The sequence below is a fragment of the Neofelis nebulosa genome, chromosome 14 (assembly GCF_028018385.1).
Source record: "Neofelis nebulosa isolate mNeoNeb1 chromosome 14, mNeoNeb1.pri, whole genome shotgun sequence".
Classification (NCBI taxonomy): domain Eukaryota; kingdom Metazoa; phylum Chordata; class Mammalia; order Carnivora; family Felidae; genus Neofelis; species Neofelis nebulosa.
The window spans coordinates 81,866,593-81,893,637 of NC_080795.1; the positions used below are offsets into that span (position 1 = coordinate 81,866,593).

At 64.2% G+C, this 27,045-nt stretch overlaps 1 protein-coding gene across 2 annotated transcripts in view; it reads right to left on the reverse strand.

The window, feature by feature from the left end:
* Positions 1 to 507: 507 nt before the first annotated feature.
* Positions 508 to 27,045, reverse strand: part of LOC131494718 (maestro heat-like repeat family member 5) — a 30,229-nt gene continuing 3,691 nt past the window's right edge. Inside the window, exons 3-27 of one of the 2 annotated variants that reach the window (XM_058699268.1) lie at positions 25,137 to 25,285; positions 23,983 to 24,066; positions 22,930 to 23,046; positions 22,420 to 22,539; positions 21,735 to 21,884; positions 21,514 to 21,633; positions 21,339 to 21,415; positions 20,779 to 20,914; positions 17,074 to 17,169; positions 16,454 to 16,601; positions 15,948 to 16,083; positions 15,775 to 15,865; positions 14,407 to 14,556; positions 13,411 to 13,565; positions 12,286 to 12,430; positions 11,780 to 11,964; positions 11,280 to 11,417; positions 10,977 to 11,088; positions 10,596 to 10,739; positions 9,848 to 10,024; positions 8,787 to 8,942; positions 6,637 to 6,759; positions 1,192 to 1,294; positions 941 to 1,015; positions 508 to 674 (exon numbers count right to left, since the gene is read on the reverse strand). In XM_058699268.1, coding sequence (XP_058555251.1) covers positions 574 to 674; positions 941 to 1,015; positions 1,192 to 1,294; positions 6,637 to 6,759; positions 8,787 to 8,942; positions 9,848 to 10,024; positions 10,596 to 10,739; positions 10,977 to 11,088; positions 11,280 to 11,417; positions 11,780 to 11,964; positions 12,286 to 12,430; positions 13,411 to 13,565; positions 14,407 to 14,556; positions 15,775 to 15,865; positions 15,948 to 16,083; positions 16,454 to 16,601; positions 17,074 to 17,169; positions 20,779 to 20,914; positions 21,339 to 21,415; positions 21,514 to 21,633; positions 21,735 to 21,884; positions 22,420 to 22,539; positions 22,930 to 23,046; positions 23,983 to 24,066; positions 25,137 to 25,285 — 3,188 coding nt within the window. In that variant the 3' untranslated portion in view covers positions 508 to 573. Of the gene's footprint in view, positions 675 to 940; positions 1,016 to 1,191; positions 1,295 to 6,636; positions 6,760 to 7,512; positions 7,614 to 8,786; positions 8,943 to 9,847; positions 10,025 to 10,595; positions 10,740 to 10,976; positions 11,089 to 11,279; positions 11,418 to 11,779; positions 11,965 to 12,285; positions 12,431 to 13,410; positions 13,566 to 14,406; positions 14,557 to 15,774; positions 15,866 to 15,947; positions 16,084 to 16,453; positions 16,602 to 17,073; positions 17,170 to 20,778; positions 20,915 to 21,338; positions 21,416 to 21,513; positions 21,634 to 21,734; positions 21,885 to 22,419; positions 22,540 to 22,929; positions 23,047 to 23,982; positions 24,067 to 25,136; positions 25,286 to 27,045 lie in introns of those variants that run through there. The other variant, XR_009253571.1, reaches the window with a different exon arrangement.

Genomic DNA, 27,045 nt, shown 5'->3' on the forward strand with positions numbered 1-27,045 from the left:
CTTAACTCGCTGGTTTGACTCACGTTTACCAGGCGATTACCACGTGCCCACATGCCATCCCCAGAACCGCCACAGTGGGCAAGGGGGCCGTCGGACACAACTGAAGGGCCCCTCGCCGCAGCCCGGAGCAGGAGGGAAGGCTTTGTCCTGCCCACTTGGGCTCGGGAGAGGGGGCGGGGCAGGCAGGGAGGCCAGCGAGACCAGGCACCAACAGGGCAGCACAGGAAGGTGGACACAGGGCCCCGAGGGTCTCGGGGCCACGCGTGGTGCAGGAGGGGAGGCTGGGGGGGCTTGGACCACGGCAGGGCAGCGGGAAGATTCTAGATGCTGGGGATCTCCGGACCTGGGGAGGGCTGGGAGAGGTGTCAAGCCTGACCCCCAGGGCTCCGGGCCGAGTACCAGCAGAGCTGCTGAGGACCCCACATCCTGAGCGTCTGCGTCTGGAGGGGAGGCCACCCAGCCCTACTGAGGGGGGTGCAAGGCAGGGAGAGCCCAGGGAGGCCAAAGGGAACTCTGTCACATTTAATAGAGAACGTCAAACACACGCCGGGAACCAGCACATCGAGCCACGGTTCAGTGGGTCACGTACTGGGACAGCTCCCAGATGTCCTCCAGGAAGCTGCTGTAGAATCTGCGGCTCATGGAGTCCGGGTCCTGCTTCAGGATCTCCAAGTCTGCACAGAGATCCCCCCGGGTCTGACACACGGCCCCCCCCTCCCCACCGGGGCAGTCTGCTGCGGGAGCTGAAGGAGGAGGGTCCAGGGGGAGGTGCACAGCCGTCCCGGGAGCCCCGTGGGGTGTATGTGGGGAGGGGGGCACAGCCCTGTCCTGGAACCGAGTCTCAAGGAGGAGACGATGCCCTGTTCTGGGGACAGGCCGGCTAAGGGGCCTTCTGAAGAGCTGGGGAACAAAGAGGCCCCTGTGCTGGGCCAGGGCTCACGTTTCCTGAGGGTCCTCACGTCGGCCTTCCTCAGACAGATGCAGAGGTCGGGAAAGTAGTCCTGCAGCATCCCCCCTGCACCAGGGACGGAGGGCGGTGGGCCCGGGCGCCTCCCTGGCCCCTGGGGGAGGCCAGCTTGGCCCCGACAGGAGACCGGCCCACCCGACCCCCGGACACGGGAGCCCGGCCCTCCCGGGGGCAGTCTGGGCGGGCACGGTGGGCGGAGCACAAGACCAGGGGCCAGCACCCACCGATGAACTTCACGGCCGCCTGCTTCAGGTTCCTGTCGGGGCTGCTCAGGTAAGTCAACGCCTGCATGAGAAACTGGTGGTAGTTGCCAAGGTTGCTCTCCACCTGGGGAGGGGGAGAGATGGGCCCCTCGGCTCCCTGTGACGCTGCTCCGCCCGAGGCCCCCTGCCAGCCCTGCAGCCCCAAGACCCATGACGCCCCCCCATCCCACCTCGCGCTGGGGCCTGCGTCAAGGCACCTGGGACCCTGCACTCTGTCACCTCTCCCCGACACGTCCCCCGGGAGGCCTCCCCTGCCCCTCCCACCCCCCACCCTCCCCAGCTTCAGCAACAGACCCAGGGCCAGTCAGAGCCAAGAGGAGGCAGGGAGGTCTGCCGGGCTCCTCTGCACCAGGACTGGAGCCCAGCCTCTCTTGCCGCCCTCGCCCGCTCCCCTGGGCTTGTGCTGTGGACACGCGGGGTGTGCGGCTGCTCTAGGAGGGGACAGCAGGCTCAGGACGGGACGGCCCCTGGACCGAGGATAAGACCAATCTAAGGACGTGGGGCAGGGGACGGACGCAGCCCGGGCTGCTCGTCTCCACTGCTGGCCCAAGCTGCTTTGCGGCAGCACCCTCTGGGCCTTTGCAGGATTATAAACCGGTTTATTTTACCGTCTAAGCCTGCTGGAACCGGCTTTTCTGCCACCTGCATGACAAGAACGCCGGCCCCCTCGCCTCAGCCCCCAGGCCACCCTGGTGCCCGCACTTCCCGCAGGGACCCTTGGCCACTGTGGCGCCTGGTCGTGCTCCCCCGAGGGGCGCCCGCTTCAGGTCACCCCTGCCCGGCCTGGCCGTCCTCTCTCTGGCTGCGCCCTGGCCGGGCTGACCCTCGGAGCTGCGTTTCCGCCCACACCAGCTTCCCTCCACAAACGTCAGACCAACACTGCAGGTGGGAGGTCCAGGTTCAGGCACCGGGCGGCCTGAGGTCCCAGCCCCTCACCCCCGCCCCCCCCCCCCCCCCAACCAGCGTGATCGCCTGTGCCTTCTGTCGCAAACCCACATTCTGGGATTTTGGCCGTCAGCTCGTGACCTTAAAAAGACAACCGCCTTCCTGCTCTGTGCCCGTTCTGGGACCACCCCCGGAGCTCCGAGCCCCCTGAGACGCACTCTGGGCTCTCACACCCTTTTCCACTCAGACACCAGGACTTCCTGGAGGAGGCTGATCCCTGGAGAGAACAGGCACTAGGAAGGGCCTGGAACATTCTAATGCTGTCAGAAACAAGGATGCCTATGGACAGAGAGTCCAGGGACAGAGCTCACAGGAAACAGGATTCAAGTTCAAGACAGGCCAGGTGTGACAGTCTGAACAATAAAAGCAATGACACCAGCAGCGGTAACGGTGCCTCCCTGGAAGGAGCGGGGTCCTTCGTGAGCCGAGGGACCGGCTGGACCGCCTCTCCCAAAAAAGATATGTTGATTCCTAACCCCCCAGACCTCAGGATGGGACAACACTCGGAGATGGGGCCTCTGGAGGCAATGCGGTGAAATGGGGTCCCCCAGTGGCCCTGACGCGTTACAGGTGATGCCTTAGGAGGGGAGGTGCCAGCGTGCAGAGAGAGCACCTCGGACGCAGTGACACTCGAAGCCAGGGCAGCGCCGGGCCCGGGAGAGGGGCCTGGGAGGGGCTGTGGCCTGGCCAGCACTGTGCCACAGGCCGCTGGCTTGCAGAGCCGGGAGACAGCAACGTCTGTGGTTGAGGCTCGCGGAACCGTGGCACGGGGGCCTTGGGGACCCAGCAGGCCATCAACTCGCGGCACTACTCCAGAGGCAGGAGTCAGCAAAAAGAAAACAGGAAGGAGGTTTCTGTAAAAGAAGGGAAACTATAATAGATTTAACTTCGGTGTTGAAAAGCGAGGGAGCACTTAAATACCGGCGTTTTGTTTCTTTTCTCTGCGATTGCTGAAAAGAAGGCCTGGCCGTGAGCCTGGGCCCATACGGGGAATCGGGACGGAGGGAAGGCAGAGCTATGAGCACATCACGTGGCCCACGTGGCCCGGGGGCCCGGGGCTCAAGGCGACCGGTGGCCGAGGTCAGCCGGGGGAGGGGGGGGGGGTGGGCAGGGCTCAATGGCACACCCCACAATGGGGCACGAAGACGTCCCCGGGGAGGGCTGGGAGCATCGGGACTGGAGAAGCCCTAATCCACACGTCTCAACTCTTAGAAAATTCCAGAAGAAGGGGCTCCTAGCAAAGCTGACGGACTGGAAGTATCGGGATGACGGGAAGGAGCGCCAGCCGTGAGCGACCTCACGTGAGGCTTCCGGGAACCAAGCTGCCACGTGGAAAGGAAACCATACAGGGCAGCGAGCGGCCCAAAGGCAGCAGGCCGGGGCAGAGGACAGTCACTGCGGGAGGAGCCCCTGCCACCAGCAAGCCCAGCCGCGTTGCCCGACTAGGGGCGTCCTGAGCCCCTGCCAGCCGAGGCAGCAACTGCTTCCTAAAACTCCAACTCCTGGAAGGTGGGAAAACAGGAAAAATGTGTAAAGCCAGGAAAGTCCACGTGAGAAGAGCGGGAGGGGGGCCCAGAACGGAAGGCGGGGAGGACACACGTGCCCACGGTCTCCGGGCTCCCCCGGCGCCTGAGCCGTCCCCGGGACCCCTGTCACAGCGAGGCTGCTAGTGGGGGCTCAGAGCCATTTCAATGGGTCTGAAACCCACAGAAAAATATATGTTTGAGGGAAACGTACTTGGTTAAACCTGTGAGTGTAACTCAATAAAGTTGACGGTCTCATACTCTAACAGACGGAGTGTTTAAGAAATTGGTAAAATCAGGGAAACCCGGGTGGCCCGGTCGGTTAAACGTCTGACTTCAGCTCAGGTAATGATCCCACCGTTCTTGAGTTCGAGCCCCGCGTCGGGCTCTGTGCTGACAGCCGGGAGCCTGGAGCCTGCTTCCGATTCTGTCTTCCTCTCTCTCTGCCCCTCCCCTGATCGCACTCTCTCTCTCCCAAAATTAAGTAAACGTTAAAAAAGATAAATTGGTCAGATCGGTCAACTAGGTACTGAGACACCGATGGCAAGCACGGACCTCTCGACGCGCTCTCCTCAGCAACCAGCTAAACACAAGTCCCCAAGGGCAAAAGCGGGCAGGACAAGACCGGAACCACAAGCACGTTACAGGTGGCCCCGCTGTCCCTGCACACGGGCTGAGGTGGGCATCGAGTCCGGGCGCCCGAGATGTCTCCGTGGAAGGAAAGACCAACCTCATGCCCAGGATGCCAGAGGCAGGGGGGGACCTGACATCGCCCACGCACCTCGGGAACCAGACCAGAAGGACCCCAAGGGAAGGCACAGGGACACCAAAAGGGAGTCTCTCCCTCCCCCACCCCGGGCCTGATTTAGGAGCAAGAGAAAAGACGAGTTCCTTGAAAAGCCTCAGCCACGGCCTGGAGCCGCACGAGGCCCTGGGGCCGGACTCGGGCCGCCCGCACCCACAACACCTCAGAGACGGGATGTCACTGTAACATCCGCCCCGCGGCGCCACAAAGGTCTCTGACAGACGTACACAGAGAGAGACCCGCAACCCAAAACGACAAGAGCAGGAAGCCCAGCCCGGGCCACACACCCGAGGCGGAGGCCCTGGCGCCCACTGGAGCGTTCTCTCCCCTCCCAGCTCCAAATTCACCCCTGCTGTGCACTCTGTAAAAGCGGACCTGGGCCCCAGTGTCACCCTCGCCAGCTGGCGCGAGGGCACAGGGGCAGCGTGGGGACACAGGAGGGGCTCCCGCCCTCGATCCCACGGGCACCCCCGGGACTCCTCCCCCACCCCCCGGGCCGTTTCACAGCCGGTCTCCTGTGACCCCCTCCCCGTGTGGCACCTGTCCCGGCATCTCGGTGGGCTCGGCTCTGTGCCACACCAGCTTCTCTGCCACGCAGGGGCGTAGCCATGCCCTCGGCTTTGGGGATGGGGGTCCTCCTGGCCTGGGGCAGGGGCTCTCCTCCACTACGTTGGGACATGCGACATCACGTACTCCCGTCCACGCGCCGTCCCTGCAGTCCCGCGGCCTTCAGAGTTGGCTCCCCCGCAAACCGGCCAGCCCCCCGCAGCCCCCAGGCCCTGCAGCGGTTGGTTAACCACCCCTCACGTTAACCTCCCCTGCTCAAATCGCTGTGACGTCTGTCTCCTGAAAGCATCCTAGGGACACAGACGCTGAGCCCCGATCACAGCCACGAGGGTCAAGTGTGGCAGCCCCGCGGGCGCCCGCGGCCTGTGCCTCGGGTGACGCGTCACCATCATCAACCACGGGGGACAGCCTAATGCCCAGAAGCGCTGCACGCAGTTTCCCGCGGGCAGGGAGCTGGGCATTGCAGCTGGTGGAAGGTCACAGCCACACCGCGCCCCTCCGGGCACCAGTGCGGCTCCAGGGCGGGGAGGGGCTTCTCCTCAGACCCGAGCACAGACTGTGGGAAAGTAACACGTCCGGCCACGAAACTTCCGCACCAGCAGAGACACAGTAAGCAAAGTGCAAGAAGTCACAGACTGGGCAACAGCAATTACGGTACAAACAACTGGCCAAGGACCCACACCTGGAGCCTGCGGAGAATTCCTCGTTCGCACAAAAAACACCACCGGCACGCGGCGGGCGAAGCGCTCGGCACGGAGGCCCCGCCGACTCCCCAGCAAGGTGGCGCCTACCGAAGTCACTGCCCTCCGGACTCTGAGAAGCCCCGCTCCCTTTCTCCGGGCACCTTCACCCCCAGACCGTAGCCTTCCCCGCTTCTCAGGAAACGTCTGCCGTCTCCCAGCCGCGGCGGGGACCCCCAAGCCCCCGCCCACCTCGACCAGATCCAGTGTGGCCCGGGGCGCCAGCCTGCCCGCCACCAGCTGGAGAAAAGCCCGGGATGGGGACCGCGGTCCCTGAGCGCTGGGGAGGGGTCCCAGCCGGGCTCTGAGGGTCTGGACTCAGAAATAAACGGACCACCAGAAATCAGAGCTGTGGTTTCTTGCTCACCCGCCCCACGCACACGCGTCTCCTCACACGAATCCTCAGCAAGGCGTGTGGGCCCAAGAACGTCCGTGGGGTGCCGGTGTGGCCACTCCCGGGTTCCCAGAGCTACGGGGCCCTCCCCATGTCTGCACTGGGACATCAGTGGGCGCTACGCAGCGGCCATAGGAACTGCCTCCAGGTAGGGCTTCCTCGTCCAGGTGGGGTGGTCCCCACGTGGCCCTGGAGGCCCCCAGCTCGGTTACTGACAGAGGGGGCCCACTGAGGGAGGCTGAAGGGGCCAGCCCAGCACGGAGCGGGCCTCTAACCAACACCCGCAGGACCGAGTCAGATGCCACCCAAGAGGGTTCCTATATCAAGCCCGTCCCCCTCTGGGTGCTGGGGGTGAGGACCCTCACTGCGCACGGCCCCCGTCCACCTCCCCGGCCTCCCTGCCCCTCATCCGGGAGGGTGCTGACACCTTACCGTGTAGATGAAAACATCGTTCTCGGCGCTGAGGCCACGACCCCATGCCAGCTTCCCAAAAAGCTCCTTCCGGAACTCCCATTTCAGCAGGATGGCACACCGCAGGAAGGTCAGCTTTGTTTTCTGTGGGCGCCACGCAAAGACAGACGGGTCACCTCCCTCCGCATCCACACCCTCCCGGGCAGAGACCGCAGGACAAGTGGCCCGGAGGCACCGCGGGCCCCGGCCCGGCAAGGATGCCGCTCACAGCCGCGCCCGGGGCCGTGTAGCCTGCTCACACCCCGGAGGGGGCACAGGGTGCCCCGCCATAGTGTCTTTACCCCCCAAGCCCCGTGGGTGCCGTGCTCTAATTCACACGAAAACTCGAGAGGCCAGTGGTCACCCTGGCCACCCAGGCTTCCTTCCTGATGAGGGAGTCTCTCAAGGGCCGGGGGACAGGCACCCAGGGGAGGAAGGCCGGTCCCTCACTCACCAGTACCCAACAGCCCCGCCTCTAGTCTCAGAACTCCTTTAAAGGGTCCCTGTACCACCCACAACGGGCGGAAATCACCCGCAGGACCTCAGGCTGTGACTGTCCAGAGACACAGTCTCAACAGAGGTGAGGTAATCAGGTCCCTGGGTGGCCCTAGGGCAAGCTGTTTGGTGTCCTTACCAGGAGGGGAATCTGGACACGCAGACAGGGGGACGACCACGTGAGGACACAGGGAGAAGACGCCGTCCATGTGCCCAGGAGAAAGGCCGGAGGGGACCAGCCTGCCACACCCTCGACCCAGCAGCCCTGTCCGAGGCACTTGGTGGCGGTGACCTGAGCCGAGACGGGCCGGTCCCCGAGCTGACCTCTCCCTCCCTTGCTGAGTTGAGGGGGGATCAGCCCACCTGGTTTTCACTCCAAAGCCCTCAACCTCCTCCTGAGTCGACCACGCCTCTGTCCCCAGGAGACTGTGCTCCGGAGGGGGGGAGCACCTGTTTTTCAGCATCTAGGACGAGACCCTGATCACAGGAGGACCCTCCGACCCAACCCCAGGCCCAGGCCTGTCCTCAACTTCCTGTGTTCCCATTAGCTCACAGAATGCACCGCCCACCTCACTCAGAGGCCCCTGGCCTCTGGGCCACTTGTCCTAAGACTACAGCTTGTGAGACTGAGTAGGCCGGCCTCCCCCAGGCAGCCTCTCCTGGTTTCTTTGACACTCTCCTGTGAACTTCCAGCTGCACCCCTCTAGCCCCCCCCCCACCTGGCGACACCCCTGCCTTCTACTGGTCTCCCATCCACCCTTCCGTTCACCCCTTCATTTAGCTGCACATTCACTCAGCAGCTGCCCTGTGCCAGGCTCCGGGCTGCTGGCTGGCTGTGCAGACCCAGACCTGATGCGGACCCTCTCCCAGGCTTGAGGGGTTCCCAGCCCATCACACCACCAGTGATGGGTCCGGAGGGCTCCTGGGTCTGGTGGGTCTGGGGCAGGGGCAGAGAGAAGCCCTGGGACTGAAGGAAGTCCCTTTGTGAGAAGGAAGCAGGAATTCAGGCAGTTTCCCAAGGGCCCCAGGAGGGGCTGGAGAGAAGGAGGTGGCCACGATCAAGAGGGCAGCAGGCAGGGCCTACTTGGCAGGGCCAAGCTGTTAGGTGACCACAGTGAGAGCTGAGACCCAGGGCCAGCAGAACGCTGCTGAGGGGTGGAGGCCAGGAAAGCTTCCCTGAGTGGGGGAGGGGGGCACTTGGATGGGGTCTCAGGCGAGAAGCAGGCGTTCCCAGTGTAGAGGGCGGAAGGGGCATTCCCCGAGACCAGAGGGGCCGCTCAAACGGATGATCTGGGAAACCTGGAGCCTTGAAATGGCTGGGAGCTCCAGGGCCGCCCTATGGGTCCTCTGTGGGAGTCAGACACGGTGCCTCCCTGGGGGCAGTGCCCTTGAGGGGGGCACAGTCTGCACTAGGCCCTGGGGAGAGCGGGGAGCGAGAAGGGCCCCAAACTCCAGGCTCCTGAGGCTGACTGCGTGTGTGTGTGTGTGTGTGTGTGTGTGTGTGTGTGTGTGTTGGGTGGGGGGTGCTTCGCGGGCTCCTAGACTGGGGGTTGAACCTAGAGGTGAGGGCCGCGCCACCTGGGACAGGCCCTCTCCTTCCCTGTGCCTGTCGCCTGCAAGGCGGGGGGGCCACTCACCATGACCACGTTGGGGCAGGAGTCGGCCAGGTGGAAAAGCAGTGGCACCAGGGCCTGGAAAGCGTGATTCTTGAGTGCCTGCTGGTACTTCTTGCCGCCGCTGTAGAGCACGTCTCCGTACAGGAGGATGGCCCCTCCGCGCACGTCGGCCTGTTCCTGCCGGCAGGTAGAGCCCTCAGCCGCAGGGCGGCCCCCTGCCGCCCCCCAATCTGCCAGCCACCGCCCATCTCTCACCGTTCTTCCGGCCCAGGGACCTGCGGTGGCCAATGCGCCCTGACGCCAACGCCCGCCCTCTCCAGCTCTGGGACCGTCCGCTGCGCCCCTCCACCGCACCCACCTTGCTGCCCGGGCCGCCCACTGGCACGCACAACCCAGCCTTCTGGGCAGCTGGGGCGCCTTCTCCTCCTGCCACCCCCTCCGGTGGCTGCGGCCAACCCCTTTCTCGGCCACGGCGACCTCACCCCCTCTCCCGGGCGGACCAGGCGCACCCTGCGGCCAGACCGGTCACTTTGAGCTCTGAGACCCAGCAAGAGGCCTCGGGCTTTGTGCTGGGGGGGCGGGGGGGCGGGGGGGCGGGGGGCGATGAGGACGCCTCGAGGCTGCGAACCAGCCCCTGCACCAGCACCACAGGCCTGCGCCGCCTTGCCGCCCCCCGCCTATCCTTGCTCTCCTGGCCGCGGCCCGCGCCCTCCGCGTGGGGGAGCACGAGGCTTGGGCAAGGTCATTTCTGAGGCGGCCCAGGGGTCTCCCAGAACCTACCTTCTTTGGGGCCAGGCTCCCGCCCAGGTCCACAGGACTTTACCCACAAGCCCCGGGGGTGGGAAGGGGGGGGGGAAGGAAGCGGCCTCGGCTGCTCGGATTGGCTGGGGTGGCAGCCGCGGCTGCTCGGATTGGCTGGGGTGGCAGCCGGAGGCTACTCGGATTGGCTGGGGTGGCAGCCGGAGGCTGCTCGGATTGGCTGGGGTGGCAGCCGCGGCTGCTCGGATTGGCTGGGGTGGCAGCCGCGGCTTCTGGGATTGGCGGGCTCAGGCGAGGAGCTGCGCCGCCGCCGCGCTCCTCACATCGTCGAACAGCTGCAGCAAGTGCTGGGCTATCCTGAGGCTGGTGGCGCCGACGCCCTGGGTCCCCAGGCGGTGCAGGATGTCGCCCAGGATTTCCATCAGGCCCATGACGTCCTTGGGCTCGGGCCCCACGAAACCGTTCAGCAGCCCGGCCAGCCGGTTCCGGAGCAGCATCACCTGCGGGCGGACGCAGCCACTCCCGGGCCTGCCCCGCTCCCTGGAAAGTGCCCTTCCCGACTTCACCACCGTTTCTATTCTACGGGTGTCGGCAACTCGGCGGGGCCGTGGCTGCCGCTCCCTGCCCGCACTGCCTCCTTTAACAACCGCAGGGGCCTCAGCCCCAGCACCCCCCCCCCCCCCGGCCTGCACCGTGGGGCATGGACTTGTTCTGGAAGGCCTAAAGGGCAGAAGGAGGACGTGCATCCACATCCAGCCAGGTGCCAGTCCACTATGTGACGGGTGGCGCATGAACAGGACCACCTAGCAGGTGTGCTGTCGGGTAAGAGACCCCTACTAGAAAGGAGGCCAAAGTCGCAGACCTCAGAGCCCCCTCTGGCCCTGAAATTCTAGGATCCCCGCTGCATGCAACGCAGCACCGTTCCCCAAACGTTCCCCCCCTCTCCTGCCTTGGCCTGCCCTGCCTTCCCCACCCACCCCTTCCAATCTGACCTGCCGTGGAGGCTCTTCTCACATGCCTCCTCCTCCCTGAAGTCTTCCTGGGATAGGAGCGAGCAGCCCCTGCTCTCACCTTCTCAGGATGCATCAGGGCACTGCTGAGGCCCTTCAGGCTCATGGCCTGCACCAGCTGGTTGGGGTTGTTCAGGCCCAGGCTCAGGAAGTTGTCCACGGTTCTCCGAGACACGTACTGGGTGAGCTCGTGGCTGTTGAGAAACTGAGTAGTGTTGGCACAGTCAGCTACCAGGGAAAATGGGCCTGTGGCGTAGCATGAGATAGTGGGGTTAGACGTAAGGAAGCACTTCCAGAGAGCAAGCAGGTCTGACACGGAAGGCAGAAGTTAGGATACCTTTACGTGGGAGGGTTGGAGCGGAAGTCCAATTCTCTGAGCTTCCTAAGGGCCCGAGGACGCTGGTGAGGGGCAGGGGCAGGGCGGGGCCGGGGAGGGGCTGACCTCCGTGATGATGAGGATGGCCACGATGTTGTCCCTTTCCTCAGAGCTCTTCAGGGAGATGACCGCCTGTCCCAAGACGGCCTTGACCTCACAGTCATAGTGGGCCATGGCCCTGTCAGATGAGAGAGGCAGGCACGGGGGCCCTGAGGTCTCCATCCTTGGCCCCCATAACCCCCTGCTCACTCGGGGAGATGGCCCAGGCAACTGAGTCTGGAGCCCAGCTCCCAATATGGGGTGTAACTTTCCCATGAGGAATGCTCTCTGGGGCCAGCACCACCCCCCGCCCCCCGAGGCTGTGCGCACCTAGCCAAGAGGGTCACCCCCTCGGTGTAGGTTTCCATGTGCTCAAAGAGCTCCCAGCCTCTCAGCAGCTTGAGGTAGGCAAACACCTCCCAGTAGTTGGTGGTCCAGAAGAGACCCTTCAGGGCCTCCAGGCATGTCCTAGGGGCAGGTGGGGGTGTGCGGAGAGGTGAGTCGGGGCTCGGGGCTGGGCTCTCTGCCTGGACCGTAAGGTCATCGGCGACCTCCTCTCCCATCTGGGCCCCGGTGAGCTGTCACCTTCTAAGCCTGCTCTGCCCCAGGATTCTCACTCCCGCTGGCTTTTGGTGGCTGTGCCCCCTGCTCCCTACTCGGGACTGAAAGCCTCCAGGTGGGGCCAGACTGCATTCCTTTCCGGGTCCCTAGCACTTAGCCCAGGGCCTGGTGCCCGCCAGGGGTTCCGTGGGTATGTGGAAGGAACCCAAAAGAGGGCACGGTTGGGGTTCCCCAGGGGGCTGGGCGCCGAGGCCCATCAAAAATGTCACCTGCAGGGGCTGAGGGGCTTCCCGTCTAGGACATCCTCCTGGTAGTCTGAGATGCCGTCCACCACATCCAGCTCAAACAGGTAATGGAGCTGCGTGAGCAGGCCCACGAGGACCCCTGCGAAGGCCCAGCGCACCGTGGCCTTGTACTCCTGGGTGTACAGGAGCTCGTAAATGGTACCCAGGGCCTGCGGCGGGCGACAGAGCGGGACTCAGATGGGCGACTCTCCAGGGCCGGCTCCAGTGAGCAGAGGGGTGGGGAGTCACAAGCAAGGGCGCCCCCCCCCACCCCGGGCCCAGGCCCCTACCGCCTATGCCTGCCTCGGGCCGGGACACTCCCGGGGGCGCTGGCCCCGCTCTGCTGGCCACTCAGCAGTCAAGAGGCCTCGGCTACTCCTGCCGAGACCCTCTACCTGCCGGCTCAGCCAGGCATCCCGCAGGGCCCCTGGATGACAGCGCGGTTGTGGGGGCGGGGGGCCCGGGTGGGCATGCGGGGGGGTCCTGCTCACCAGCAGGGAGATGACCTCCGCCTGCTGGGTGAACCTGACGACCTCTTTGGGGGGTCGCAACCTCAGCTTCATGTAGAGCAGGGTGAGGACCTTGCGGGCCAGCTGGGTGTTGCTGGCTAGGGCCTTCCACAGGGGCATGACCTGTCTGGGGAGGCAGGGGGCCCAGTGCCTCCAGGTGGCTGGCCATGCAGGGTGGAGGGGCGGGCGGGACATGACCCTCGGGACAGCAGGATGGCCTGAGATGGCCCGGCCCCCCAGGGACGGTGAGCCCTTCCATCCGCGGAGTCCAGGAGGCTGTATCCGGATGGGGCCCCCGCTCGAAGCCCCGAGCACAGGACAGGCTAGCTTTCCCTGATGTCGGTGCTGATTCCCGCTTTGCCGCACTCCTTTGCCACGTGACCCCAAACAGAGCCCCCGTCTTCCCCCCAGCTTGTGGGAGTGGGGGCTCACCCCTCAGGCAAAGCGGGCAAAGTGGGTCTGCACTGGGCGTGTCTCCCTGGGGCTCACAGACCTGCATCCCCCAGAGCTCTGTTCCCTGTCCAAGGTGCTGTGGGCCTGTGACAAGCCGGTGCTCCCTGAGACGCTGTGGAGACACCCTGGTGCTCCAGTGGCCCTCAGACTTCAGGGGACACACACACACACACACACCATTCAGGCTGCTTAGAACACGGTCTCTACTCACAGGCCAGGCCCAGCATCACGGTGCTGGAGCTCATGACGTCCACACGGTGCAGCCTGGAAACCCAATATTGGCCCCGGAAGGGCAGGGGGCCCGTGTGTGTGCTGGGGCCCTGGGCAGCTGGAGGGGGCTGTTTGGGGGCCAGCTGACCTCTGGCCCCTCTGCCAGCTGGTCTCTCGGGGTTCTCCCGGTCTGAGGGACGCTCCCATGCCAAAAGCCCCCTCCGGGGACTGATGGAGCCTCCACCTTAACCCCTCAGCCTAGAACACCTCCGGAGACCCCCCTGGCCGTGGTTCGGGAGTCTCGGAAGGAGAGTGGAGTCTCTCTCACTGGAAGGGCCAGTGTCGTGCATGCCGCTGCCTGCCCAGGGATTCTGTGGCCTGGGAGGGGAGACCACGGAGGAAGGATGGGTGTTCACCTCTGGGTCGTGGGTGCCGGTGCCATACCTCTCAGAGGGGTGACACAGGGACAGCATCACCTCGACTGTCTCCTGGGCGTGCTGAGTCCCCAACACTGACACGGCCTGCATCACGGTCTGCAGCGTGTTCTTGAAGATGATAGAGGGCAGCTCCTGGAACAAGCCCTGCAGGATCTCAGCCACCTGAGCAGGGAGCGGCAGACCGGGAGGGGGCGTCAGAGCCACCCCCAGCTCCCGCCTCCGTCCCCTGCTGCGGCCGGGGTCTGCCTCCCCCGTGAGGCATCCTGATGGCCTCGCCAGCCTTCAGCCGGTAGCCTGACCGCTACGTGATCCCTGCCCCACGATGAGGCATCTGGACACGTGCAGGACCCGGTGGGGTCGGCGGTGGAAGCGGCACCGTGGCTCACAGCTGGTGTGGCCCCGCCGTCCCCGCGGCCTCACCCCATCTCCCTGTGTGCCTGTGAAAAAGTGAGGATCAACCCCGAGCGGCCAGGAGGGTTGATGGGCCTGGCAGCCCCTGAGAGACGGTCCTGCCTGTGTGGGCTGTGAACTAGGTTGGCCACGCCCCCTTGCCCCACGAAAGGCAGTTAAATCCCCAGGGAGGTGGGGGAGGGGGTGGGGGCAGGGAATTTTTCTCTCCTGACTAAGGTTGAATGAACAAGGCAGGGTGTTGCTATCAGGGCTCTGGGACCTTGAGGGTCCTGACCGGCCGGGAGGGGTGAATCCGGGGCCCTGGGGCATCGCTGGGTCTCAGCCCTGCTAACAGGGCTGTGCTATTTCAGGGAGCGGGAGGCGGGCCGTGGACTGCGGATGGCTAGGGCTGAGCTCGGGACGCACGGCCTCCAGGCCCGGGCGCTCTCTGTGAAGACGTGTGTGCACAGACACGGGTGCGTCCGCGTGCACGCAGGCAGCCCTTGACGCGGGGCCAGCCGTCCTCCCCCACCCCAGTCCTTCCTTAGCGGGTCCCCCGACTCCCGTGGGGAGGTCCGCAGAAGGTGGCCCGCAGCCGGGGCTCAGCGCCCACCTGCTCTGCCTTGATGCTGTGGTCCTCGACGATCATCAGGAGCAACTGTGAGGCCAGGTCACAGCGCAGGTGGTTGTGGCTGCAGAGCCCTCGCAGGAGAGTGAGGACGAGCTGCGTATGCTGGGCCATGGTCAGGTTCCCATCCAGCACCTGGGCCGGGGGCGCTGCGGTGAGAGGCCGAGGCGGCACCCTCCCTGGTGGTCCTCAGCCCTCCAGCCCCTCCTGCGTCGGGGTTGGAGACAGGGCCCGGGGTGGGGGCGCTCCTCGTACTCAGAGGTGGAAAAAATGACAGGCGAGCAGACTTGTCCCCTGCCCCGCACCAGGCTGCTGGGGCCCCGCCCCTCCTGCCTCAGTGGTGGGTGGTGTGGCCGCCGAGGGCTGAAGGATCACTCTGGGGATGGTGGGAGCAAGCAGTCGTGCCCAGGCAGTCAGGTGCCCCTCCACCCTGCAGCCCACAGCCAGTCACTGACTCGGGGTACAGGGTCCAGCCCCTGCCTCGAGGTGGGGGACACTTTAAGCTGCCACACTCCCCTGGGTCAGACAGACCACTCCCCTCTTGGCTCCTCCCATCCCCAGCTTGCTTCCCTTACTCCTTCCTCCTGAGCGTGAGTCTCTGTCCCCTAAACTGCACTGAAATTCCTGTCCCAGGCTCTGTTTCTAGGGAACCCACCAGGACCACAGGCTTCTAGGCGGCCGGCTCCCTAGGAGGGGTTCCCAGGGGACGACCCTCTGGACGGAGGCGTTGAGGCCTTGCTGCTCCTGTCCCAGCCTGTCCTGAGAGCAGGCAGGGGGTCAGGCTCAGGGACTCTCACTTGGAAGGTGGGGAAACTGAAGCATGGAAGGGTTGAATGACCGCCCCGCGGTTTGAGGCAGAGCTTGGACTCAAACCCAAAGCTTTGATGCCCCGTCCGTCTTGAGGGGAGGGCCGGCCCGGGAAGGACGCACACAGGGAGGGAGGGCAGAGGCGATGGACGAGGGAGACAGACAGCATGCTGCTTGCCCGGGACTGTGCGTGAGTAGTGAGCGCGGGACAGCCTCAGGCAAACCCAGCTGTCGCCCTAGTGAGGGGCCCCAGGGGTGAGGCCGCAAGAGGAGTGGGGGCCGAGAAGGGAGAGGTCAGCAAGAGCCTCAGGACCGGGCTCCAGAGGGGCCCTGCCGCACCTCCAAGTCACGGGCGGGAGGGTGCAGGCCGAGATTTCAAGGGGCAGAGTGATGGGGTGCTTTCCCTGCAAGAGAGCGTCCACGTCCCGGCTACGCCTGACCCGCCCCCCAGCTCCCCTGCGCAGGTTGCAGAATGGGCAGGGAGGTGGAGGCCGGAGAGGCCCCCACTCCTGGACAGCCTGGGGCTGCGCGCGGCTCGGGCCCCACCTTCACCAGGTCGTAGAACTTCATTTCTGTTTCCCTCCTGGCATTTGCTTCAAAGTTCTTCATTTTCTTCAAATACATGAACTCCGACGTGCTGCCTGGCGAGGGGCACCGAGTCAGGGGGCCTGGGGCGGCCAAGTGGCCAGCGCCCCGGAGGTGGGGGGCTCCCAGCTCACCCTTCTGCTGGGTCAGAAGTTGCAGGAGGAGGTAGACGCACTGGTGGGCGTGGCTCTGGGTGACGGGCTCCTTGTCCCTCCACAGCAGCATGAGCAGGCCTATCTGGTGGCCCAGCATGGAGGGGGTGGCCTCCTCCTGGGAGGGGCGGGCAGTGAGCGAGGCCAGGCCCGGCCGCCGGGTGTCTCGTGGGCAGGGCGCCCCCCAGGCCCTCGTCCCACGGCGGGACCGCCTCCCCCCCCACCTGGTCTCCCTTCCCCGCTTCCTTCAAGTCTTTGCTCTGAGGCGGCCTGGCCATCGAGCTCCCCCCTCCGCCCTCTTTGAACTGTGACCCCCGCCCCGGGACTGGGGGCACCCCGGGGCCTGCGTCTTGCCCCCCAGCCCCGTGCCTAGCAGCCGAGGCGCTCCGTGAATACGGCCGCGAGAATCAGGAATGAGGGCCGGGGTGCCCAGCACGGAGGCAGCCGCGCCATGGGGGCTCCCGGCCCCTCTCTGGGCTCAGGCCCACCTTCCTGGCTGCCCTCCCGAGGGTGCCGGGCGAGGCGACTCACAGTGAGCCCCACGTAGTCCACCACGTACTTGAGGAACAGGAAGATGGTCTGCACTGCCTGCTGGCGCTCGTGGCTGCTGTCTGACTTCAGCCACGGCTCCATGTGCTGCGATGGGAGAGGAGAGCCCGAGGCCGGCTCAGCGCACGGACCCACCCTCCCCTCCCTGACGTGGCCGCTGGGACGCGGAGCGATGGCGGGCCGGCCGCAGCCAGGCGTGCCCACCAGATGGCTCGCCCGTCCGTGCCCGGCCACCGGCTCAGCTCCCCGGGGCGAGGCCGGATCTGGGCCCAGAGGGAAGCCAGGGTGTTTGAGGGCATACGTCTGCACGGCTGTGCGGGAGCCCTCAGACCATCCCCGGGACTTCCTCCCTGCCCACGGTGGTGCCCGGCGATGAGCCAGGGTCACCTTCTCCTCGCAGGTCTCTCGGCTGTTCTGAAACGCCCACCCCTGTCTTGACGAGAGCCCCCGGGTCAGCGGCGTGGGGCACACCTGCCGACCTGGCCGCCTTTGTGTCCGAGGGACACGCCCCGGGCGGGCGGAGCCCCAGTCGTGCGCCCCCCGCCAGCCCAAGCCTCACCTGCAGGATGAAGCATAGCTCGTCCACACTCTTGTTCTCGGAGATGAGGCTCTGCAACAGCAGGTCCAGTGCCCGCATCGACTTCCGGTACAGCGCCTGGCGGGGCCGGTGGCCTGGTGTCACTCCCCGGGGGGCGACCCGCCAGCACCGTGGCCCTCCCTGGCCGACACCCTCGCCCATCTCTCCCCTGGTGCCCTGGGACTCGCCCCCGTGAGGGCTCGGTCACCCTTCCCTGCGGGGCCTGCGGAAATGATTATAATGTCCACTCCAGGCCCGGTCCCCACTCGGTCCCTGGTGGGGACACACAGTGCCCTCCCGGCTGCCGGGCCTCAGGTCCTAACCGCTGAGGGTGTTGAATCTGCCCCTAATTTCCCAGAACGGGGGCAGAGTTCAGTGAGCTCCCGATGCTGCTGTGGGCACGCTGCCCAGCCCAGGGCTCCTCAGACGGCGCCCCTGGGCGTATTCCCCCAGCACTGAAGCCGAAACCAGGAAGTACGTTGAACTGAGTGAAAATGAAAACAGCATATCAAAATTGGCCATCTGCATAGACCCAGCAAAAGCAGTGGGCAAAATGCAACATCCATCCTGATGAGCACTGTCCGAAAAGCAGGACTAGCAGAGAACTTTCTCCACCTAACTAAGAGCATCAGAGAACCCACAGCAAGTCCCGGCAACAGCAGACTCGATGGCGAAGACAGATGCGTTCCTGATCACATCAGGAACAACGCGGTGTCTGTTCCCACCACCGGCGGGTCCTGGCAAGGGCGGTGGGGTAGGAGGGCGACAGCACAGCACCATCCCCGTTGACAAGAAAGAAGGAGACTGTTCACACAAGTCACGTATAAAACCCTGTGGAATCTACAGAAGGCTCTGAAAAGCTAACACGCGGTTTAGCGGGGTTTCGGGAACAAAGTCAACATACGAAAAAAGTCGATTGTGTTCCTATAAACCAGCAACGAGCAACTGAAAGCTAAAAATTTAAATATCATCGGCAATATCAGAAGAAAATAGAGGAAAGGCTCTGACAAAAGACGTCCGAGGCGAGCACACAGAAAACCGGCCAACGCTGCTGGGGGGTTTGAAGACGACCTAATTAAACGGAGAGGTGCGCCAGCGCCCAGCTCGCAACACAAACCGGTGTTAATGTGTCAGTCTTCCCCAAGTCGGTCTGTAGATTGGGTGCAACTCCAATCGAAACCCCAGGGTGCCTTTCACTTGAGGTTGAGCCACTCATTCTGCGATTCGCGCAGAGGTGCACAGAACCCGGGAGAGCAGAAAACAGCTTTGAAAAAGATGACCCAAGTTGGGGGCCTTCACCCCTTCCTGTGGAGCTACCAGGACCAACATCAATGTGGCATCGGCAGACACGGCTCAGAACAGAATAAACAGGCTTTCAACAGAGGCGAACTTGGGACCCGGATGGGTCCTGAACAACCAAGGTGTCCATACATGCACAACGAGCTAAGCTTCAGGCCGTTCCTTACAGCAGATAAGAGTTGGCTCAGAACCTATCACGGACCTCAGAGTGAAACCTAAGACCGTAAAACTTCCAGAAGAAAGCAGAGAAAAATCCTTGCGGCCTTGGCCTAAGGAAAGAATTCTTGGATACAACAGCAAAATCACAACCCACGAAGGAAAGAACAGATACATTGAACAACCTCAAAATCGAGAGCTTCCGCTCTTCGGAAAAGACCATTAAGACAAAAAGAAAGCCTGGGGACCGGGAGAAAATACGTTCAGACCACCTGTGTGATAAAGGACCCCCATAGCAACTCTAAAAGGGACTCTAGAAACGAATAAATAATGCAACTTAAAAATTGGACACGAGAGGGGCACGTGGGTGGCTCAGTCGGTTAAGTGTCCGACTTCGGCTCAGGTCACGATCCTGCGTCCGTGGGTTTGAGCCCCTCGTCGGGCTCTGTGCTGACAGCTCGGAGCCTGCTTGGGATTCCGTGTCTCCCTCTCTCTCTGCCCCTCCCCCACTTGTGCTCTGTCTCTCTCTCAAAAATAAACATTAAAAAATTTTTTTTAAAGAGGCATAAGATTTGAACAGACAGCTTACCAAAAAAAGATACAAAGATGGTCAAAAGCACACGAGGGGATGCTCCTCTCAGTAGAGACACGAACACTGAAACCACCACTCACCAGTGCACACCCAGGAGAATGGCCAGCGCTTACGACCGACTACACCGTGTATTGACAAGGATGTGAGAGGAGCAGGGCTCTCGTCCGTGCTGGTGGCAGTCAAATCGGCACAGCCGGTTAGAAGGCAGTTTGGCAAGTTAAACGCACACCTGCCTTATGGCCCAGACGTCCGGTCCTGGGTGTTTACCCAAAAAACAGAATCCAGGCCTGTAGAGAGACCCGCACACAAGTGTGCACAGCAGCCTGACTAGCAGTGCCCCTCGTGCGGCGAGCACATCAACACCCGGTGGGCATCCGAAAAGTCAGATACCGTGCCACGGGAACCAGGAATGAGCCATCCGTACAGGCTGCAGTGTAGACAAATCTCCAGGTCGTCTGATCGGGAAGCGTCCAGGCAAAGCTAAGCAGAACCCCCATAATCCCACTTGCGTGAAATTCTACAAGATACCAACTATGATGACAATAGCAAAGAGGAGTCCCGTGGTGGCACACGGAGGCTTTGGGGGTGATAAACGTGTTCATCTTGGCTTTGAGGATAGTTTCACAAATCCAGGTCAAAACGCATAGGACCATACACTTGGAAAAGTGCCATGTTTTGCGTGGCAGTGACACTTCAGTTGTTAAATCTGTCACCCAGACCCAGCTCCCGCCTGTGTCACGTGTCACGACCCGTGGCCTCCCCTCTGGTGCCCTGGCCCCTCCTTCCTGGGACAGGGCTCCAATTAGATGTTAGAGTCGGGGGCCAGGCACCCACTCCCGGCTGCTGGACGCTCAGGACTTGACCTCCAAGCTCACGCTCCCTCGAAGCGGGCTGTCCACGGGCCAGCGATGGGCCGGCCGATGTCACGATTGAGCTCCCTCGGTACCAGAGCTTCCCAGGGGATCGGCTGAGCCCTCCCTGAGCCGCACCAGAGTATGCTTCTCCTGTGACCCCACCCCACCCTCTCAGCTCCCCACCGGGCCTCTCCTGAGAGTGTACCCCCAACTCTGGGCCCACAGTCTGCTCCCTGGGAGCCCAGCCTGGCCACAGCTCAGGTCCCTGCCGTGGCTCGTCTCCATGCCGGCCTGCTGTTTCTTGCTGACGGGGGACTCCCAGGAGCTTGGCTGGTGGCATGTGGGTGCATGTGTGTGTCCCCGGCCACCGGGGGGTTCCAAGTAGGGAGCAGGGTCTTGGGAGGAGACCCCACGCTGGGCCTGCCAGTGGTGGGGATCCGAGCTGCTGTGTCTGCCCCACCCGAGGAAGAAACGCCAGCCCTGTTCGAGCAGCAGAAGCTGCTGAATAGGCAGCCGGAAGCGGCGCAGATCCGTGGAGTGCTGTCACTTCCTTGTCCCATCTGAATCACAGCACCTCAGGGGGCGGCATGGACACCAGAGCCCCACTTGAGGGCAGAACTCAAGACTCGGGCTCCAAGGTCAAGACCAGCCTGTGGCTTAGCCGGGAAGAAACCCAGGCCGGGCGAGCTCTCTCCGGTGCTCCCCTCGCTCACACACGCGGCCAGGGCTTGGCGGGCCGGCCCGGCACCCGGAACCCAGCACCCAGAGACAGGAACAGGCAGTCACCGTGATGTCCGGGGCCACGTCCAACGGAGGTAAACTGCTCCTGAGCGTCTCCGTGGGTGGGAGCGTGTACAGGCTCTGCAGGCAGGTGTGCAGGATCTGGGACTTGACCATGGGTTTGAGACTGGGCCGCAGGTTGCTGGAAGAAACACGGAGAAGATTCTGGACTTTTTCACAGGAGCCCACGGTTCAGGAATGAGACACCAGGCTGAAATGGGTTCCCAGCGGGGAGAGGCCTACACAACTTAAGATTTACGAGTGGGTGTCACCAGGATCAGGGCCCAGAATGTGACCGGGGTCAAGGTCGAGGTTCAGCGTGTGGCCCAGGGTCAGGCTCAGGTTGTGACTGAGGCCTGGATTTGGTGTGTGACCAGGTTGGGGATCGGTCTGTGTCAACACGAACGACCTGTCTTGGATAGGAGACGAGGCCGATGGTGTGTGGCCTCAGCAGGGCCAGCCCCGTGTTCCTGGTCCCCTGTTCACATCCCGTCTCCTCACATGTGGACCCCCACCCCCACGCAATGCCTTGGCCTGTCTTCGTTCTGGACCCCGAGGAGAGTTACCTCAGTCCCACGATGACCAACATGATCTTCTCCCGGAAGAGGGTGGCCAGGAAGTTGGGCTCCTTCTGAAGGATGCGCTGGGGGGGGGTGCGAGTCAGAGTGCCCGGTCGGTTCAGCCTCCTGGTCCCGCCGGCGGCCCTGGGAGCCCCCGGGAGCCCCCGCAGGCATCGCTCACCAGGAGGCACTGGATGAGCTCTGGGATCTGAGAGAATTTGTAGCTCGGGGTGCTGTTCTGCCTGAGAGCCTTCAAAAGCATGATGGTCGCCGAAAGGAAGCTCGTCTTCAGGATGTTGTCCTGTCCGTGCGGAGTCCGGGGAGGGTCAGTGGGCCGGCCCCGGCAGAGGACACGCGGCCCCCACGCCACCCCCCCACCGCCCCGGCCGGGGCCGCGCTCACATAGCGGCTGCAGGAGAAGTAGTACACCATCCTGGACACGATGTTGTCCACCCAGGGCAGGATCTGCGCCCCGGCGTGCACGGCCATCTGCCCGTAGCAGAGCAGGGAGGTGCTGCCAGCCCATCTCCAGTGCGTGTCCGGCTCCGGCTGCTGCGGACAGAGTGGTGGCCCCTGGGGAATCGGCTCTCTACCCGCCGCCCTCCGCGGGAGGGCCCTCCCCGCGTGCGCCTCGGGACCGCGGCCCCGGGCCCCGGGCTCCCCGCCCTCTGGCTGGAGGTACTGCTTCTCATCCGGGGGGGGGGTCTCTGTCGCTCATGTCTCTTCCCAGCGGGGTGCCCAGGACTAGCAAAGCACAGATGCTCCACGTAAACCCCCAGGGCGGGTGCATACGTGGACACACAGGACCCGGGCCACACGCCCCACCTGAAAATCAAGGCAAGCCCACACGGCTCCCGACCGTCAGACCCAGCGGAGGCTCTGGATCCCGTGTGGGGCCCCAAGGACAAGGCTCAAAACTCCCCGGCCTCAGCAAGAACGGAGGTCTGACACCCACACACCAGCCCCTCGGGAAGGTGGGCAGGGCAGGGGTCACCCCCACGTTTCCAACGAGCAAACTGAGGCTCAGAGCACGCCTGCACCAATCCCGGCCCTCTGGCCCCTGCCGCCCCCACACTGCCCTCTCTACCTGGCTGTCTGAGGACGTGAAGACAGTCCTCAGGAACCTGGTGCGGCCCACGTGCTCCAGCGCGGCCCACACCTCCTGCATGTGCGTGGAGGACACAATGCCGACCGCCACGGCAATGCCCTGTGGGCCAGAGACGCCGTGAGCTCGTCCCCACGCGGCAGTGCTGGACGCGGCCCGCCGTCTCCTCCCCACCCTCCCGGGGGCCCCGCAAAGGAAGGTGGGCGAGCCCCACCCCTGCCCCGAAGGGCGTGTGTCCCACTGGGGCCGCCGGGGCGGGATGGAACCAGGACTCGGCCGTGGACAGGTGCCCGAGGTCACCTCCAGGCGGCACCCGCACCGCAGCCCCTTGTCGCTCTCACAGCGCCGGGGGCCGCGGGAACCCCACCAGGTCGTGGAGTGAAGGGTAGGGTGCCCATCTGCTGTCAAGCAGCTACGTCCGCGCGGGGGGGGGGGGGGGGGCGGCACGGGGGGCGGGGCGGAGGGGCGGGGGTGCCGAGGGCTGCCACCCACCTCCCGCTGGCCGGATGACTGGTGGGACAGCTCCAGGAGGCCGGCCAGGTGCCTCCTCACCAGATCCGCACAGGCGCACTCTCGGAGGATCAGCCCGTAAAAGTGGAAGAGGAAGGTCTGGGGGGAGGGAGGAGGGGGTGTGGGACGGGGCACGGGGACAGGGGCGCCACCGCCGCAGGGCGAGGGGCGAATGAATTCGCGGAGCTTGTCCTGAGCACCTTCCCGAGCTGCGCGGCTCCTGCCTCAGGCTGCTGCGCCCACTGTCTGCTTGAGGCCGCAGGAGGCACGGGGGCCACCACAGCACCCCCTCCCCGCCCACCTTGAACTGCTTCTTCACCGCGCCTGGGGCTGCAGCCAGACCCTGAACGCCAAGTTTCGTGGGTCCTGCAGGGCGGTACCCAGACGCCGTGTCGGCTGCGGTGCCTCGGTTTCCCCGGAGGCTCCTGCGGTTCCCACCCCCCCCACCCCGCCCCGGGCACACCCAAGCCGAGCCTGAGCGCCGTCCTGTGCAGGGCCGAAGGGTCCCAGCGGACCTCCCCTCCCGCCCACCTCAGGTGTCCCGGGCAGAGCTGCACCCCCCTGCCCCCCAGCCTCATTTCCTGCGGACGCAGGAGGCTGCGTTCAGGGTGTTCCGGAATTCCCCTTTATCTTTCTCCCAATGAAAATGTGTAGTTTCTACATCGGGCAACACAACTTGAACAGAGTGCACTCCTGATTGTCACCGATGACCCCACTGTCGAGCGTGGCTCCCTCACTAGAGCGTAAGCCTGCCGTCCTTGCCCCCGCCGCGTCCCTGGGGCCCGGAAGAGGGCCTGGCCGGCTGGGAGCCAGGGCTCAGCGAACACGAAGTGGCCCCGAGGCCGCCGTCCCCTTGCAACAGCACCCCTCGTGCCTTCCCGGCGTGGTCCGTGTGCGCAGAGCTTCAGATGGCGACAATCACTTGGGAAGCAGGGAAGGGGCCTGAGCGGCCGCGGGCTCTCTGCAGTCACGGTCCCCCGGGGGCTCTGAGCACACACGTAGGAGACCCCGGGAAGCCCCACCCCAGGCACTGACCTTCTCCAAAGGCTGCTTGAGTTCTAGGTTCAAGGCCGCCAGGAGCTCCTGGAGGCCAGCGTTGGGCACCTCTTTCCTGATGAGCTGTGGGCGGGACACAGTGTTCAGGCCCCACCCGACCCTCCGGGGGAAGCTGGACCCCTGCATCCGCTGGGAAACCCCAGGGATGAAAACTCGGGGTGGGCACCTGTGGGTGAGCAGAGAAGACAAACCACTCCCCAAAAGGGTAAGGAGATATTTGCCAGAGGGCTGTGCCCACCTCTGCTTGGTCCCTGGCAGCCCCCCACCTGCGGGACACCCCTGCACCCCTTAAGCTGGCTGGGGACCCCGTGACACTCTGGCCCTGCCAGTGTCCCCCAGCCCTCTCATGCTGCCATCTTGCCGACCTCAGGGCCTTTGCACGGGCTCTTCCCACTGGCCGGATGTCCCTCCCTCCCCTGCTCTGAAGCAGAGCAGGAACCTGGCCATCAGCCAGGTTCCAGGGGCCCGAAGCCAAGCTGTGTGTGTGCTTAGAGCCCGTCTCCCTCTAGGCACACGTCCGTGCTGCTGTCCCTGCTACTCAATTCTGTCTGTCGGCCCCGAACTCCTGAAGACTCTGCAGCAGGAAGGTGGAGGACAGGGGCCGGGGGGGCCCCACCCAACCTGGGAGCTCAGCCACCGCCAGTGGTGGCTCAGGCCTTCACGCTGAACAGGCCAGAGTGTGTGGGGCGTCAGGGAAAAGCAGGGCCTGGCCCCCCACGATGGCAGGAGTCCTGAGCTGGGGAGCTTCCTGCGGCCCACAGGTTGGGAGGTCCCCTGGCACAGAGGTGGGCCAGACACCGCCCTGTCCTCTCCAGTCCCCGGGGCCTAGAGCCGGGGGCAGGCTGGCTGGCTCCATGTGGCTCCCTGGCCCGCACCTGCCGCCAGGCCCCAGTGACAACGTCTGAGCACCAGCTGGCAGGGCCTCTGTGCCCCACCTGCCCCTCCGCTTGTGGCCCATCACCTTCCTACATCCCGGCACCTTCTGCCACATGTCCTTGAAGGTCAGAGGCTTCGGGGGCTGCAGAGGCCAGCAGGAGCCAAGCGGCAGTGCAGGCCTCGGGGCTCACCCCGTGAGCCCTGGGGTGGCAGAAGGTAGCATCCCGCACGGACGAGCAGGGCTCCTGGGGTCCCACCTGGGTGTGCTCCTGGATGTGGCACTGGACGGCCTCCAACGCCTGGCTCTTCTGCAAGGCCGACATGGTCCTGATTTTGCCGACGAGCGCTTCCTCCCAGAGGGGTCCGTCATTGGGGGGCTTGCTCGTGCTCGCCCTGCCTAGGTGCTCTGCAGAGGACAGAAAAGCAGTCTGGTGCCGGGGGCGCCAGACGGAAGCCTAGACCCCGCCCCCAGTTCTGGCTCCGGCCGGGCCCTTCGGTCACATGGCCCAAAGGACTTTCTTGACAACACGTCTGCAGGGAAACCGGTGTGAGCGCAGCCAGGAGGCAAAACACAGAGGGCAGACGCCGCCCCAGGTGCCAGGGCACAGCCCCCCGCAGAGCCCAGCCAGCCAGGCGAAGAGAACACACCTCGTGATGGGAACACACAAAACGCCAGCCCAGGAGAACGCGGTCCCAAAGGAGTCGCTCATCGTTTGGAGTAAAAAAGTAACCTACGTCCCTGCCCTACTTCTCACACCAAAATAAATAGCAGGCAGTTACGAAGCTTGAATTTCCGAATGGCAGCTGTGAACATGCCGAGCAGATGTGGCTTTGTTACCTGGAAACCCCAGAGTAGAGGTTCTGAATACGACACAAAGAGGCGAAAGGGAAAACGCTTTTAGAGTCAGCGACGTCGGCTTAGGGCCCAAGCCATTGTTACAGCCCACAGAATGGTAAACTGAGGAGGCGTCTACACGGGACGTCTACGACAGAAGGCCAGTATCGATGCTCCAGACCCTTCTAGGTCAGGAGAGCGTTGAGCCACCGTAGGGAAGGGGTGGAGAGGCGCCCAGAAGAGACTCTGGTGACCAGTAAAGAGACGAGAAGGCCGTTCAGCAGCGATACAAGGAAAGCAAATTAAAACCACAAGGAGACAGGACTTTTCCCGCCAGGTTGTCGAGGCACAGGTGCGGAGGAGCGAGGGGTGGAGACGCCGTCCCAGCACTGGGGGTGGACGCAGGGACCCGTCCTCTTTGAAAGATGACAGCACTCCTTTCTCGAGCATACGTCAAAACCGTGTTCCGAGCCACTCGGACAACCAGCTTCCCGGCTCACGAGGCACAGCCTGGGAGCCTTCTGAGAACCAAATCCTCCAACATGGTTTACAGAGGTGATCAGTGCTGCTTTGATCAGGAGAAAGTGGGGGTGGGGGGTGCGAGGCCAGCGCCCCCCGGGAATGGAAACAAAGTCAGGCCTGGGGTCAGCCGCAGGGTGGGTCCCGCGCTGCCGGTCCCTACCGCGGGCTAGGAGCCAGCATCGCCCGGTGGCCCACAGTCTCGGGGCTGCTGGTGGGCCCACGCACACCCCACTTCAGGACCCCCCCAGCCCTGGCTGACACCCACAGCCAGGGCCACCGCTCGAAGCCAGCGCCGGGCCCAGGCTTAAGGCGGCTTGTGAGGTGGCCTCACTCGTGGTGCTGACCCGCTGCCGTCTGGGTCCATCTGCTGTTTCATTCATTCATCCATTCATTCATTCATTCATTCATTCAATGAGAGCTTGTTGGGAATCTATTAGATTTGGGAATCTCGTGCCCAGCACGAGAACCGCAAATAAACAACAAATGCTCGTGTTTACAGCACTCTCGAGGGGCCTGTGCCCCCAGAGCAGGTGGGGGACCACCCTGCCCCCCCCCGTCAGGGCCACAGGAAGCCGGTGGCACAGAGGCAGTGCCCTTCCCCCCCCGGACCTGCCCCCGAGCAGCTGTGGACCCTGGTCTCTTCTTGGGGGTGGCCTGGGTGGCTGTGATCCTCCGTGGTGCTGCAGGCCAGCAGGGAGAGCAAGGCCTCCAGAGCAAGCCTCACCTGCTTTGTCAGACTCCAGAGACAAAGCCCTTCCAGAAGTTTCTGTCAGGTGTGCATGGAGGCGGCCCTCAGCACCCGGCAGACA